Source organism: Artemia franciscana, chromosome 18 (assembly GCF_032884065.1).
Source record: "Artemia franciscana chromosome 18, ASM3288406v1, whole genome shotgun sequence".
Lineage (NCBI taxonomy): Eukaryota > Metazoa > Arthropoda > Branchiopoda > Anostraca > Artemiidae > Artemia > Artemia franciscana.
Window position 1 is genome coordinate 4,037,579 of NC_088880.1, and position 17,062 is coordinate 4,054,640.

At 37.8% G+C, this 17,062-nt stretch overlaps 1 protein-coding gene across 2 annotated transcripts in view; it reads left to right on the top strand.

The window, feature by feature from the left end:
- Positions 1 to 17,062, top strand: part of LOC136038514 (uncharacterized) — an 88,326-nt gene that overhangs the window by 26,786 nt on the left and 44,478 nt on the right. For both annotated transcript variants that reach the window (XM_065721614.1, XM_065721615.1), the window contains exon 5: positions 7,707 to 7,935. In XM_065721614.1, coding sequence (XP_065577686.1) covers positions 7,707 to 7,935 — 229 coding nt within the window. The remainder of the gene's footprint in view (positions 1 to 7,706; positions 7,936 to 17,062) is intronic.

Genomic DNA, 17,062 nt, shown 5'->3' on the forward strand with positions numbered 1-17,062 from the left:
AATGCAGGTAAAAATCACTAAAGCCCCCACGAACATAAACCCTTTTGGTAACCCCTCATCCCTTGATTCAAACTCTGGATAAAGCGATGATATTTCTGTGCGCTTTCAGAATATAGGTCCTTTTCCATTAAAACTGTTTTACTTTTATTTATACCATAAAAAAAGCATTTACTTGATAAAAATACCGAACCTTAAAACTTTATCGTTCCTTTTTATTGGCTTAAATAAAACAGGGAACTCTCCGTAAGGGAGAAAAAACACGTGAGAAATTAAGATTACACACACGATCATCGTCAATTGCATTACTAGATGTAGGCATTCCCCAAACGAGATAAAAAAACGAGACAAATCAAAAAGAAACAGAGGAACTTCTTAGAAAAAATCTTGTGACTCAAAACATGAAGCTATTTTTACTGGCTTAAAACTTCATACAGGAGAACCAACCAGGTTTTGAAATGGCGGAATTGTTAATTTTTCTGGAAAGGGATTTCCTTGTCAATCTGATTTATCGCTCAGCACTATTTAAACTAGTGCATTTGTTAACCCATTTCTTGAAAAATGGACCTTTTTCTTCATTGATATTGGCTTGGCCAAATTCAGCCAATGGCATTAAAGTGTACTTTTTTGTATGGAAGCATATGGCATATATTACTTTTTATGGCACTTGGTATTTATCAGGTGACATATAGCGATCGCAAATTCTGTTCGTCTGTCTGTCGGTCTTTCTGTCCCGGTTTTGCTAGTTTAGGCACTTTCAGATGAAATTTGGACGATGAAATTTGGCAGGCGTATCAGGGACCAGACCAGATTAAATTAGATATAGTCTTTTGACCATCTGGCGAGAGGGGGTAGTAGTGGGACGGTTACTTCGGAAAAATTAGAAAAAATTAGGTATTTTTCAATTGCGAACGGGTAATTGGATCTTAATGAAATTTGATATTTAGAAGAATATCGTGTCTCAGAGCTCTATCCTAAATCCCGACTGGATTCGGTGACATTGGGGGGAGTTGGAGGGTGGAACCTAAAATCTTGGAAAACGCTTAGAGTGGAGGGATCGGGATGAAACTTGGTGGGAAAAAAAAGAACAAGTCCTGGATACGTGATTGACTCAACTAGAACGGATCCGCTCTCTTTGGGGGAGTTGGAGGGAAGGGTAAATTCTGAAAAATTAGAAAAATGAGATATTTTTAACTTACGAAAAAGGGATCGGATCTCAGCGAAATTTCATATTTAGAAGGACCTCGTAACTCAGATCTCTTATTTTAAATCCCGACCGGATCCAGTGACATTGGGGGGAGTTGATAGGGGGGGAACCCGAAATCTTGGAAAACGCTTAGAGTGGAGAAATGTTAATTCGGAAAAATTAGAAATATTAAGGTATTTTAACTTAAGAACAGGTGACCGGATCTTAATGAAATTTGATATTTAGAAGTAACTCATGTCTCAGAGCTCTTATTTTGAATACCGACGAGATCTGGTGACATTTGGGGGAGTGTGAAGGGGAAACCGGAAATCTTGGAAAACGCTTAGAGTGGAGAGATCGGGATGAAACTTGGTGGGTAGACTTAAGCAAATGTCTTAGATATGTGATTGATGTAACCGGACTAGATCCGCTCTCTTTGGGGGAGTTAGGGGGGTCCAGTGCATTGGGGAGTTTGGTGCTTCTGGACGTGCTAGGACGATTAAAATTGGCAGGCGTGTCAGGGAACTGCACAAATTTACTTGATAAATTTTTTTCCCCGATTCGACCATCAGGGGGGCTTAAGGAAGAGGAAAAATTAGATATTTTTAGCTTACGAGTGGGTGAACGGATCTTAATAAATTTTGATATTTAGAAAGACCTCGAGTCTCATAGTTCTTATTTTAAATGCCGGCCGACATTAAGCCTCTAATTTTCCTTTTAAATCAATCCATTGATTCTTAGAATTTTGCTAGAGCTCATGCCAAATGAGCTCTTGGCTCTTTCGACTTCGTCACAAGTGCCGTATGAGCCCTTAGCTCTTGTTTTCTTTATGCAGGCATTTAGCATAAAGTAAATGGCTTGTCACCACAATTTCAAAACTAAATTTCAAACTAAAATAAACGCTTAATGCACGAAAAATAAAAATAAATGAAAAAAGAACGTGAAGGACACGGATTAAATTGGTTTTAATTGGTTACACTAGGAAATAAGTCTAAAAAACTAAATTGATGATCCACTGCTTGAGTAAACAGTGCTTAGATGCAGTTGCGTCGATTGAGGGGGGTTGGGGCTTCCCCCCCTCTAGAAGATCGAAAATATATTTTCGGGGTTATTTTCATAAAAATATACATTTTGTATTCCTCTAAGGATAAAACGACAAATTTGCAGACCCTCTTTGTGTTGTTTACCCCTTGGTTTTTTTTAGTAAATGTAAATGCTTAGATGGATCAACACTAACCATTTCGACAACCAAAAAGACTTGCATTTCTGATGTTGTTCAGTTCCTATTGTGTTATACTTAACCAGAACTAAAGTGCATCCTTTGATTATCATTCACAATAGTGTGGCTGTGAATTTTACCAAAGAAAACTGGGATGATTTAATTTTTGTTGGGAGACAATCGTCTCGAGTTGTGGACGCTCAGGCACCAAACAGGACAGGCGTCTTCTAGGGGATTGATCAAACAGGACACGCGTCTGGACAGGCAAAAAATTAGTCATATAGGCCAGTTTCTTTGACTTCCCACTGAAACTGAACCTTTTCGTTGTAACAAGTGGTTGCAGGACAGTGTAGTCTTTGAGTGTAGTCTTTTTGAGTGTAGTCTTGAATCTGCAGTTAGTTGAGAAGGTAACGTCCAGCTTCTTTTCGCTGTTTACAGGCTGGAAGAAAGGTACTGGCTCTGGGTCTTTAGAGGGTTGAGCTTCATTACATTGCACTTCACTTCATTGAGAGTGAGGCTTGCTAGTTCACAATCGTTGCTAAACATATTCATAATGTTAGGGTCACTTTCGGCTCAGCAAAGTCTCCTTCGAGTACATAGTAAGCAGGAAGTTTTAGTAGGAAGGATAGATCGACGACAGATTTGTATACAACCTTGAAGGATCGAATGATATAGTTTATGACAACCAGGAAAACAATACCAGCAATTTTAAGACCTTGCGTTCAAAGCGAAGACACACTGTTCAACGCCAGACAGGAAGTCAGCAACTAAAAGCGATAGGTTAGTTTTCGCACCCATTTCAGTTTCATTAAGTTTCCCATTAAGTTTCCCATTAAGATTCCCATTAAGTTTCAAGAGCAACAAGGTGTTTCATCAAGTTGAATGCTTTTCTATTGTAAGTGACGGCAAGATCTACGAAGGATTTCCCCTTCTCTAGCCAGGATAGAATATCATCATACATCCTGGCGGGATACACTTAGGCGTTGGAGCCACGAAGGCATCCGTATTGATAAGAGTAATTGGGGCTCTATATCGTTCAACAGTAGCCTTGAAATGAATGTCTCTGTAACTTTTGCTATTCACGAGGTTACCAAAATTGGTCTCAAATCATCGCACAATATTTATTCCAAGGATTTGAAAATTTATGGAGAGTCAGGCACAGATTAATGATACTTGCTAGAGAAGTCGCTATGAAGGGAGGAAATCTGCGAAGAAATCTCACATGGATTTCACCAGGGTATGACCAGCTCTTACGTTTTATTTTCAGTAGTTGATGAGAAACTTGATAAGGCTCTACTGGCGGTCGCTCGCTACGCTGTCTAGATTTTTCGAGAACAGTTGCAAGTTCTTTACTCGTAAACCTCGGGCAAGTGATGCATATACCAGTGAAAAAGCTATTCACCCCTGACACTGTCAAATAGTAGTTCTCCCCTTTAAGAATCCATAAGTGAGGGTCTCGGGTTTTGCCGGTCAGCTTTTTTAATGAATCGTGCCATTTCAGTGTGCCAGATTGGCGTGGTTTGCAGCAAATTATTTCTTGGCCTTGCAGCAGAAGGCAACGACTTTGTTGTGCAAACCTTTACCAATGTTCTAGGTTTCAGTTGTTATTCATGAGCGATCAGAGTAGGGCTTGTAAACAGTCTTTGTTGTGAAGTGCTCCTCGTACTTTTTGTACAAGATCGAGTTTAGAAGTTTGGTTTTTCTGTCCATGGATTGTTCATTTGATTACTGCTGAGAAATCATGCTGACTTATCCGTTGTTCGAATGACCGAATGTTCGTATCAGTGACAGGTCTTACTACCACAGGAACGTTCTTAGAGGCTGCTGCGGGAGTTTTGCCTGCCAGAACTCAGTATAATGGTCTGATTTTTCTAATGATCTCAGGCAGATGGGATTGTGGTACAAGCTCTCAGCATGAGTCAAAAACAAGTCTAGTGTACAGCCAGCAACGTGAGTAGCGGTTTTGACAACTTCTTTCAGACCAAGGCTAGAAGTCAAATACTGCTTATTCGTCTGATTGAAATCTCCACGTAAAACAATGGTGGGGCAGCTGAACTTAGTCGGGCAAAATTAGCCCCTTTTGCAAATTCAATAACAGTTCTTTACGGTTTCTTGCGGTTTCTGTATAATATACAGCTGTCAAAATAAGGCAGGAGAAGCGCCGGTGTAGTCCTTTAGGCTTTGTATAAACCCACAGGGACTCAGTGATGGGGTCTTCAAGTTGGGGCATGAACTTTTGGGTAATGTTGTTTCTACAGAATATTGTTACGCCACCATCAGGATTGAGGCCTCACTATTGCTGTGTGATTATCCTAATCGTAAAACCTGAAATAGCACAGGTTTGTTCAGTCACATTCCAGCTTTCTGTAATGGTGGCAACTGAGATATTATTCTGACGCAAGACTGTTTCCAGCTTATCCATCTTGTTCGAGACTGACCGGACGCTGCTGATTAATAATTTTGGCATAACTCTGGATCGAGGAAGGTTCTGGTTGCAGTAAAGGAGGTGGAAGGTGCGAAAAAAAATAGTTAGTGCAAGGGACTTGTTTTATTCAACAAAGAGCAAAAAATCACTTCAATCATGATTTCGCCTCTTCGGAGAAAGAATGCTTAAAAAGTTTTTGCAACTACCTGAAAATAAAGAAGTCCTCCCTTCGGTAATTCTTGGACCGGGTGTCGTTAATTTTTCGTCAAGAAATTTAACAGAACAAGAACATTTAGTGGTGGAGAAACGTCGAAAAATACTTTGAGACCTAGTCAGGTCCCCATAGAAGAAATCCCTTCATCCATGGAAACATCTTTACACAGAAATGGAAGACAAATAAAAGATGTCAGCTTATTTAAAAAAGAAAGAAAAAAAAAAACAAAAAAAACAAAAAAAAAACATTGTTTTCACTGTGTGATAAAATAATTTATCCCTATTTGAACTTTTATTCGTACATCTCCCTAGTATGTTCTAAAATCGTCGGCTTATTTTTATTCGTACATCTCCCTAGTATGTTCTAAAATCGTCGGCTTATTTGCAAAAGTTTCAGGCTACTGCAATATCATAGAAAGATGTTTAATGACTCATTATAAAGCTACGCGATGCTTTGTAAATTTCTCTTGATAACTTCATCTTAAAGTATCAGATGACACCAAAAATAGCATATTTTTTTTTTGCAATTTCCGGAGTAGAAATCTTGGGAAACATGACAAGAGTACATAATTTTTACAATCGAAAACTAATAACCTGAGGTATATAATATATGCTTTTTAGGTCTACTCCTCTCAGCCTCCTCAAAAATCTAGTTAAAGAGCAAACCACAGCCCATAGTAACCGAAAAAAACTGCCCGATCAGAAAAATCGTAATTAGAAGCTGATTCAGAAATGGTAAATACTGATTAATCTTAATGGTAAAATCGTTATTGCCAAAAGAAATTTGTAGGAATTTCAAAAGAGAGCCCAAAACATCTCGAAAATGCTTTTACCTTAAGGGCTTTTTATTGTCTCTTGTCCGAAGCAATTATAAACTTATTTAGGGTAAGGGTTTGAATTGATTTGATAGCAAAAAGAGAATTGAGTTATAAATCTTTTCACCTTGCAAATAAAGGGAATAAAATATCAAAAAAAATGAAATGGCATCATTTTTGTACAGTTCTGAAAAAGGCTTTTGAACCCCGCTCAGACTATATGTCTTTCCAATTAGCCATGGCTCTCAACTTTTGTCATCACAGTCCACCAACTTGATTGTAATTAATAAATAATTTGTTTTGTATTAAAATCAAGTTGGTAGACCCTGAGGTTAGGTCGAAGGCCGAGACCAAGTCAGTTGATTTTTCGAATTAAAATCAAGCTGATAGTTTGTGATGAACAAGTTTACAGCCATGGATAATTGGAAAAAAAGAAAAGGCCGATATTGTGAGTGAGAGGTAAGGTAAGGTAAAGGATACGGCACTAGAGTTCATAGAGTCCGAACCGGTGCTACTGATCTCCGTCTCTAGGCCTTTCAGCAAGGAAGTGCAATGGGAGGATAAGGGCCAGCTTTCCTTTGCTTTCACACACCCTTCCTGTTTACCTTCCCCAGATTCCTCCAGATACGAAAAGAGCTGGGCCGCCTCTGGCTGAGCTTACAGAGTCACGCCACTAACCCCCGTCCCAAAACAAATAACTGGTGACACCAGGAATCGAACCTCTTAAGTGAGAGGCAAAGTTTGCGAATAATTATAACTTGTAGTTATCAAATTTGGACTCTTTTTTCTCCTCTGTTTTTCTTGTTCTTGCACCTTCTTGGCCAAATGACTTCTGTTCTCGGAAAATGTTTAAGTCCGAGAATCAAAAATAGCGAAAATTGGTGAAATAGTGACAACAAGGAAAAATAAAAATGAATTGAAAAAACAGAAAAAATAAATTGGCGAAAAATAGGAAATTGTGAAAATATTCACTCATTAGAAGCTCAGATTTTTTAAAAGAACAAAATGTAATAATAATAATAAGAATGTTGGTAAGTTATATTAACTACACATGTAAAATTTGTTTAATGTCCTTTAGATTCTAAAATCTCTATATATTTTCATATGGGTCAGTATTTCATAAACCATTTATTTTTTGTGTATTCAACTTCAAAGATAGTGAAAATAATATGCCCCTTGGACTTGACAAAATTCGAAATTTTTTTAGGGAAAGTTAAGAAGAGGTTCGAAGTAATAGGTTCTTAAGGATTTTTCTTTTCCTAGTCGCATTTTATTGCGTCGTTTTATGTTTTCAATAAAGTGCTAGTTTTAAGAATTCTACAAATTTAGGGAAAGGTCACGATTTATTTGAATCCATATTACAGATATTTGTTGCACAAATTTCAAAGCAATAATTTTCGTTTTAAGTTTGATCTTCAATCTTTGCTTCGATCAGAAAAAGATTCGTTTACTTAATTAATACGGAAGACTAGATCCAACTTGCTATCCATAATATCCAATTGAATGGATCTTAGTTTTCCATATAAATGGGAACTTGTCCACTAGGCAATATTTGGTGGGTAGATTGCAGGGACACCAATAAGACGGGTGACTTTTTGGGTAATTTTCCCTCTAGATTTTGAAAAATCCTTTTTTTTGGTATTTTTGACGAAAAAAAAAATGATTAAACAGAAAATTATCTCACTCCCCTAGACCTAGCCTTTATGTGTGTCTATAAAATCTTTGTCCCTCTTCTTGTATTTTTGTTGATTGACGCCCTAATGAGTAGCTTTTTTTTTATAATTTACTTTATTTTATATATTTATTTTATATATAGTAAATATAATTTACTTTATTTTATAATTTTTATAGGGAAGCGGAATTAGCTCTGAATAGTATAAGTGGGGCACCACCACACAATCTCCACGTGTCGTTTGCCAAGTCTCATAGAGAACCAAGAACAGATTCCTCAAATATTTCAAACTTGCGATATGGAAACAGGCCAGGAAGAACAACCCAAGAAATACCAGAGGTGACAAGCCCAAAAAACAATTCAAACCAACCGCCAAACCGACAAAGTTTCCAAAATATGCCATTGCCAGTAAGTTTTATCCACTCTATTTTGAATGCTATATCCACGCATTTACATTAAACTGTGTGTGTGTGTAATATTGTGCAACCTGATGTAGCACATTTACATCACGTAAATCCTTCTTGCCCGTAGTACATTTTTTTTTTCAAATAGTGTAACACCTTAGCGTTTTATGGTAGAAAGTCACTAGATGAGTCTCAACCTGAGAGCCATCTTCCGATTTTCTACCAAAAATAGGATTGATATCTCCTTTTGTGTCGGGAGACGGATTGAGAATAAGCATGTGCATTGTTCTTCTGGTGGAAGAAACAGGAAAAAAAGAAAAAGGACTTGAATGAAACAGAACAGAAACAGAACAGGCCAATCGAAAACAGAAGACCTGTTTCTATTTCTAGTCTGTTTTTTTGGTAAAAATAGAAAATAACTGTTTTCGTTAAAAAAAAACTGTTCAAACAGCTGCTTTTTAAAACTTTTAAGTTTAAAGAAAAAAAGCGTAGGGGATTTAAAGCTCATCACTTCAAACGTGCGCGTTTCTAGGGTTTTGGACACTGTTCGGGCTTTTGCGTGAAATAGTTGGTGATCAAAAATGTTGGTTTATTTTTAAATAATCCATTTTTAAATAAATCCCTTTTAGCTTTTATTTTAAAATAAATCCATTTTAGCTTTTATCCAATTTTAGCTTTTAGGTCTCTTGTTAACTTCTCGTCAGGGTTGCCACTTGCCACGGATAGTACTTTTCTCTAAAAGTTACACTTTTGGGAAAGCGTAGTATTATTGCACCACTTTTTACGCAAAAAGAAATGTTTTTTATGGCACTTGGTATCTACCAAGTGACATATAGAGATCGCAAATTCTGTTGGTCGGTCTGTTTGTCTGTCCCGGTTTTGCTACTTTAGACACTTCCAGGTAAGCTAGGACGATAAAATTTGGCGGTGGTGTCAGGAATCAGACCAGATTAAATTGGTAATTGTTGTTTCCTTGATTCGACCATCTACCGTCTGGGGTGGGGGGGGGGTGGGGGAACGGTGAAATCGGAAAAATTGGAAAAAAGGAGGTATTTCTAACTTACGAACAGGTGATTAGGTCTTTATGAAATTTGATGTTTGGAAGGATATCGTGTCTCAGAGCTTTTAGTTTAAATCCCTACCGGATCAGGTGACATTGGGGGGGGGAACTTAAAATCTTTGAAAACACTTAGAGTGGAGGGATCGGGGTGAAACTTGGTGGAAAAAATAAGCACAAGTCCTAGATACGTGATTGAAATAACTAGAACGGATCCGCTTTCTTTAGGAGAGTTGGGGGGGGGGGCGTTTAATTCTGGAAAATCAGAAAAAATAAGGTATTTATAACTCATGAAAGACTGATTTGGTCTTATTGAAATTTGATATTTCGAAGAATATCGTATCTCAGAGCTCTTATTTTAAATCCCGACCGGACCTGGTGACATTGGGGGGAGTTGTGGAGGGGACCAACAATCTTTAAAAACGCTTAGAGCGGAGGGATCGGGATGAAACTCATTGGCAAAAACAATCACAAGTCCTAGATACGTGATTGACATAACCGAACGGATCCCCTCTCTTTGAGGGAGTTAGGAGGGGGGGTGTTAATTCTGAAAAATTAGAAAAAAATGAGGTATTTTTAACTTACGAAGGAGTTATCGGATCTTAATTAAAATTGATGTTTGGATGGATATCTTGTCACAGAGCTCTTATTTTAAATCCCAACCGGATCTGGTGACATTGGGGGGAGTTGGGGGCTAAAATCTTGGAAAACGCTTAGAGTGGAGGGATCGGGATGAAAGTTGGTGGGAAAATAAGCACAAGTCCTAGATACGTGATTGATATAACTGGAACTGATCCGCTCTCTTTGAGGGAGTTGGGGGGAGGGTTAATTCTAAAATGTTACAAAATGAGGTATTTTTAACTTACGAAGAAGTGGTTGGATCTTAATGAAATTTCATATTTAGAAGGACCTCGTAACTCAGACCTTTTTTTTAAATTTACGACAGGATCCAGTATCATTAGGGGGGGGGGGGAGGAAATCTTGGAAAACGCTTAGGGCGGAGAAGTCAGGATGAAACTTGGGGAAGAGTAATCACAAGTCCAAGATAAGTGACTGACATAAACGGACCAAATCCGCTCTCTTTGGTGGAGTTGGGGGGGGGATGTAATTTGGAAAAATTAGAAAAATGAGGTATTTGTAACTTACGAACGGGTGATCAGATCTTAATGAAGTTTGATATTTAGAAGGATCTTGTGTCTTAGAACTCTCATTTTAAATCCCGGCCAGATCCAGTAACATTGGGGGGAGTTGGAGGGGGAAAACCGGAAATCTTGTAAAACGCTTAGAGTGGAAAGATCGGGATGAAACTTGATGGGACAAATAATCACAAGCTATAGATACGTGACTGACATAATTGGAACGGATCCGATCTCTTTGGGTGATCTGGGGGTTGTTAATTTGGAAAAATTGGAAAAATTGAAGTAATTCTAACTTAAGAACGGGTGATCAGATCTTAATGAAATTTGATATTTAGAAGGAACTCGTGTCTCAGAGCTCTTATTTCAAATCCCGACAAGATTTGCTGAAATTGGGGGAGTTAGAGGGGGAAACCAGAAAAATTGGAAAACTCTTATAAATGTCGTAGATTCGTGATTGACGTAACCGGACTGGATCCGCTCTCTTTGGAGAGCGGATGTTCAGTTCTTTGGCGAGTTTGGTGCTTCTGGACGTGCTAGGATGATGAAAATTGATAGGCTTGTCAGGGAGCTGCACAAAATGAATTGACAAAGTCGTTTTTTCCGATTCGACCATTTGGGGGGGGGGGGACTGAAAGGAGAGAAAAAATTAGAAAAATTGAGGTATTTTTAACTTACGAGTGGGTGATCGGATCTTAATGAATTTTGATATTTAGATGGACCTCGTGACTCAGAGCTCTTATTTTAAATCTCGACCCGCATTAAACCTCTGATTTTCCTTTTAAAGCAATCTATTGATCCTTAGAATTTTGTTAGAGCTCACACCATATGAGCTCTTGACTCTTCCGACCTCGTCGCAAGTGCCATATGAGCTCTTAGCTCTTGTTCTAATAAAGGGGCGAAAAATTTTCTGTACGCACAAACATGACCATCCTTTTTTTATTTATGGTTGTTTTCTTCTATTTTGCAGTTTTTCTTCTTTTTTTTTCAAAAATCTGCAATTAGGAAATGTATGTTATACGTCCCGGAAATACACAGTAGTTATTAGAGACATTTCGATAATAAAATAATTGTTGTCATCAATTTATGCAGTCAGCTTCATTATTAGTGCTTAAGAAGAGCCCATGGTTGTTTTCGGAGGGGCCGTCGTCCCCCTCCAGAGTATGCTTTTTTGCCCATCCTGATGTTAGGAAGTCATCTTAAATGAATGTATAATAGAAGAAAAATTCACGGGAAAAAGACATTTCCTACTGCCAGTTCAAAATTTATTTGTTGCCCCGTGGCTTAAAGCAGCCATTTAAGATTAATCATTTCCGATAAAATTTATGTTTTGGGCAAATCAAAAGAAAAAAGCAGGGCTTGAGGGTAGTTTCCATATTTTGACGGCACTTCTTGCCAGAAAATACTGTTTTAGGCCATCTACTGAATTCATTCACTGATTCAATTCATACATCTGGCACATAAGTAAAATGAAATTTCTCAAATTCTGAATTTCAAAGCAACTTAGACCCTTTGTTACATAATACTTTCTTTAAGTATTCTCTTTTCTTGAATAGGTTTTCAAAGGGGTGCAAAAATAAGGGCAATTGCACTTTTTATTTACTCGTTTCGACAATTTCGGCTGCTTTGCGGGCGAAAATAATTTCTCTGACCCATACACTCGCTCTACTGTAAATTAAAAAAAAAATGAGTTTTTTAAACTGAAAGTAAGGAGCAACATTAAATTTTAACGAACAGAAATTATTCGGCGTATGACGGGGTTGCTTCCTCCTCAATACTTTGCTCTCTACGCTAAAGTTCTTACCCCTTTTAAAAAATATTCCTATTGTAGTTAAACAGCCCTTGTGTTTCAGAAGTTGTTCTTAAAAATCAGGATGAACAGTCGAACTTGACGCAAAGAGCAAGGTATATCAACGCTTACCCGTTTTCTCACCGCATCACCGCAATTCTGCAGCTCTGACTTAGCTTCTTTTTTAATTTAGTCAGCAATTGAGTCGCTTTTGTATTGTGTCACTGAAATTCTACTTCTCCGACTTACTTTCCTTTCACATCTAGTCAGGACATAGCATCATGGTCAGGACATTTTACATCATGTTTTTGCATGGGTGAGGACTTGGTTCGTTTTGCACTTAGTCAGTCTGTGGCTTTGATTCAGTTCGTTCCTCTACTGGTTGGGATTCTTTGCGCAATTCAATAATTTTTTTATTTCTTTTATTTTTATTTCATGTTCAGTTTCTTTTATTTCGTTTCCTTGACTTCAATCTATTTTTTTTTAATTTACTGATGATAACTCAGTTGATATATCTGTCAAAATATCGGCAGTTCCTTTGTTTTTACTGACTGTGTATTTTTCTCAATTTTTTGCTGCCCAGTGTTTTCTCTTGTTGCCGTGTTTAGCCAGTATTGCCTCAGAACTTATTTGCGGACTATCTGTGCAAAAAAAAAGTAGCAATTCCTTGCAGAAACGAGCTATGTCCTTATTTGATATAAATATAACGAACTCAGTCCTGACTCAGAACGAGAGTTTAACAAGTCTAGTTTCAGTTCAAGAACGAATTGGCTCTGGAATCTGTGCTGTCAAAAATTTACAGTTGAGGGATTTCTCCTTAATCCCAACAAATCACAAGCAAAAAGTGTAGTATGTTAATCTTTGAGGGCGAGGGGTTGCATACTTTGCTAATTGGTTTTTGTTTTATTTGTGTCTGCATGCTAGGGTAAGAAACTACTTATTTATTTCTAACCCATTATACAATACAATATTACACAGAGACGGAGTACATAGTGAAAAGGACAAAAAAAAGGAATAGGAGAAAAAAAGAGACATCACCACTATCAGAACAACTAATAAACACTACCTATAATTAATCATTCTTTTACCTATAAACTACCGAACAACTTTTACATACATACAACTTTAAATATCACTTTGTAAGAAGGGGATACCATCAGTGAAAATTGGCGTTGCGATTTTGTTTCGAAATACGTTTTTATTTAGCTATTACTGGGTTGGGTATTTTATAATCATAGATGAATGCTGAGTCTCGGGTTCACTGGGGTAATTAAAGTAAATATTTTGCAAATTTGAAACGTAAAGGAGTTTACGTTTATCTGTTTGAGAAAAAAAATCTTCCAAAAAGGTGTTGCGTATAGAAAATGTGGTAGTGCTTTTGAATTATACAGTTTAGTGAGGATTATTCGGTTGAAACATTTTTTATTTCGGACAACGTAAGCACAAGACGCACCATAATTTTTTCAAGGTGGGAAATCAGCAGAAAACGAGTTCGTTTCAGGGATGGGCCAATTGGTAGACCAAGACAAACACGTTTTTTTAACTGGCTCTCCTAGGAACGTCCCAGTTGGACTGACGGTGTGGGACCCGGATTTCCCCTGTTAAATAAAAAAAATATCAGATTTTTCAGAGTTAAATTCCAGCCCAACTGAGAATATTTACTCTTGAGTATGCTAAAGTTTTCTTTGAAACGCTTTAATGACCTGCTAAGATTAAGGACATCATCCACATAACAGACAAGTGTTGCGTGTGTTGCTGCCTCATTGCATGAGGATATGCATTTTGATTGAGCATCTTGGACAACGTTGTTAAAAAGAGTAGGCGAAGTGATAGCACCTTAATGCGTAACGCATAACACCTTAGCGCATTGCATGAGGATATGCATTTTTGATTGAGCTTCTTGGACAACGTTGTTAAAGAGTAGTTATAACACCTTAACGCATTGCATGAGGTTGTGCATTTCGATTGAGCATCTAGGACGACGCTGTTAAAAAGAGTTGGCGAAGTGATAGCACCTTAACGCGTACCTTTATAAACAGACAAAGCTATCGGATTACTCGGTGAGCTTGTGGGACAAGAAAGACTCGTAGAGCATATGTTAGATTAGATGAATTGGAAACCGGCAAGTTTAATTAATTTGTAATTTTAATGCATACTTAAAGCCGCGAATATAAATTTCTCAAGGTACAAATAATACAGGGGTGAACAACTATTCTTGCCGTATGAAAGAGCATGGCTGCGTGTACCAATATGCTGCTTGAACGAGACCCTCTTGAGCCAGTTCAGCCTCTATTAGGGCATTAGCTACAACACTAAGGGAATCAACGCATCCTATATTATTATGAAAACCATACTAGTATGGTGGAACGCTACATTTATCCTTTAATTCATCAACAAAAAGCAGTTCAAACAGTTTACAGAATTTAGTAGATTATAATAAGCCTAAAGATTAAACACTGAATGTTGGATTTGCCTTTCTTGAGGATAGGAGTGAAATCACCAATGCAAAAAGACGCCGGTAATTTAAAAGTATCAAAAATCATTTGCATGAGCAATCATAGGTGTGACATGAGCAAAAGGGTTCCATGGATAATATGAAATGCATTAATATTATCTATACCAAACGAAGCTCTCCGTTTGAGTTTGGACACTGTATTTATCATGACCTGCATTCTAGCAGCATAGTGAGACTCTTGGTAAACAGATAGAAATTCACCAAGTTCGGATTCATATTTCTAACTCTAAAGTTGGATCTGGTGCGGCAAATTCATTCGAAAAATATGTTTTCCACTCAAATAGGGGGATGTACGGTGTTGATGTGGTGTTGAGGGAGTACGGTATTTTCAAATATAATTGGGCGAAGCAGAAACTTTAAGTGAATATGAATCAACAAGGCCTGCATGGTGACGAGCTAGCTCACTTGTAAAAATATGCTTTGTATAGAGCCGAATATCGTTCAAAACACCCTACCTAGGACGATCATTATCTTTCCAAATACAAAACCAAAGCTTTGCATGGGAGCATGCTTTGGAGAGTTCTATGTTTTTTACCAATCGCGGACGTGAGTGCTGATGCGTATTTTTTGGTTGGAACCACTACTTTTTCGGCACATCTTAGAGCGTGGCAAATCATAGCACAATAAAAATCAAGGATAATTCGTATCTCAGTTTCATCAATAGGAAAGGATGTCTGAAGAAGCTGAAAAGGTATGGGCATTTTTGCAAAATAGAATCAAAAACTTCTTGATATAGGAGGCAACGAATCTTATCCCAGTCCATCTTTGAAAACCGCTTAGGCTTAGGTGTTTCTTGGTTCATTGGTGTATATGTTAAATCTAGTTTAAAAGACGCTGCTATGGGAAGGTGGTCTGATTATTGGTAATTAGATATTACACAACAGAAATTGGGAAATCAATCGAAGTAACCACATGATGTAGATTTGATGTATGAGACGAAGTGTGAATATATAGGAAATTTTCAGTTCTTGATTGCGCAACAAGCTCATCAGCAAAAAAACCTCGGATAATAGAAACAAGAAGTAATACTCCTGATTCAGAAAAACTAATATCACAATTAAAGTTTCTAACAACAACACAAGGGGTATTAAGTTTTTGAACTTGTCTAATACATGCATGCAGTTTCCCACGGGCTTGTGCAAATAATCGTTCCGATTGATCATTCTTATAATTTCTGGGCAAGTACATATTTATCACTACGCAAGACCCTACCCTCACTGCTAGAAAAGTATCACTAGAACTAAACAAACCGGATTGAATACTCCCTGAGGCTAAAGTTACCAGGCCTCCAGATGATGACCTCGGGAATGAACCTGCTTTGCGGGAACTGAAAAAGTACGAAAGTCTCTACTCATATCCAATAAAATAAGACTAGGACTGTAAGGAAAGGCTCATGAATACACATTAAATCATTATTCAGCAGCATACCTTCCAATACTGATATTTTATTCAAGAAATTGCCGTTTATGTTCCATGAAACAAATCTCACATCTTGGTTTTGTTTTGTAGAGATCCCTGGTGGGTGCATTACAAATTCTTTTTTTCACTACCTAGATTGGACAGACACTTTACGCTGTAACTGGTGTGACCGGAAACCTTACAAGTTATACAGAATATTGACTTAGAGCGCGGATTTTCACGGGATGAGATGTGCTCAGCAGAACCGCATCTTGAACACAGGGTCACATTTTTACACTCCGCTGCTTTGTGACCAGATTGTTGACAATTAAAACCCTTTTTTGGTATGAAAATGAACTGTTGAGCAGGCAGTCTTTCGTAGCCTATTTTGATAGATTCACTTAGGAATGTCGGCAAATGAAGTTGCTGTTCAAAATAAGCTTTACATGCCCTAGATCTACCACATTGAACTACTTTAGAGCAGTTAAGAATACGTATCATGAGCTCGGGCTCATCTATTTCTAATGGAACACTTTTAACGATTGCAATGAAAGCTGGAGACTTCACTGACGCTGTTATATTTTGCTGGGACTGTTTCACACTTTCAGCGTTAGAATTGGCAGCATTTTTGCTTCGTACGACAGCTTTCCATTCTTTATCAGAACGTTCTAATTGTTCAATATCTTTCGAAGCAATCGGACATAGACTGTCTACAAACTCCTTCCTCTGTTCTGGCAAAGACAAATTGGGACAATTCTTCAAGACTACAGCATAAGTAAGTGGCTTTGCGTTACGCAGAAGGTGATTGGCAGGTGCGTGGGCTCTAATAAAGCCAGCTAATTTCTGTTTGTTTGCCTTTGCCTGGGTAAGCCCGTCAATTTTTCGATTGAGTTCATTCACTTGCGACGCCACAGAAGCAGCAATAGTATCACCAATAACAGGTATGTTACTCGGTGAAAAGATTAGAAAAATACCATGACTCGTTTTTAGCCGCTGTAGCAAACCATTTACTTAAATTTAAAACATTATCATCTTCCTTTTGAGTTTTTATGGCGCTTGGTATTAATCAAGTGACATATAGCGATCGCAAATTCTGTCGGTCGGTTTGTCTGGTTGTCCCAGTTTTGCTAGTTTAGACACTTCCAGATAAGCTAGGATGATGAAATTTGGCAGGCGCTTCAAGGACCAGACCAGATTTAATTAGAAATAGTCGTTTCCCCGATTCGACCATCTGGG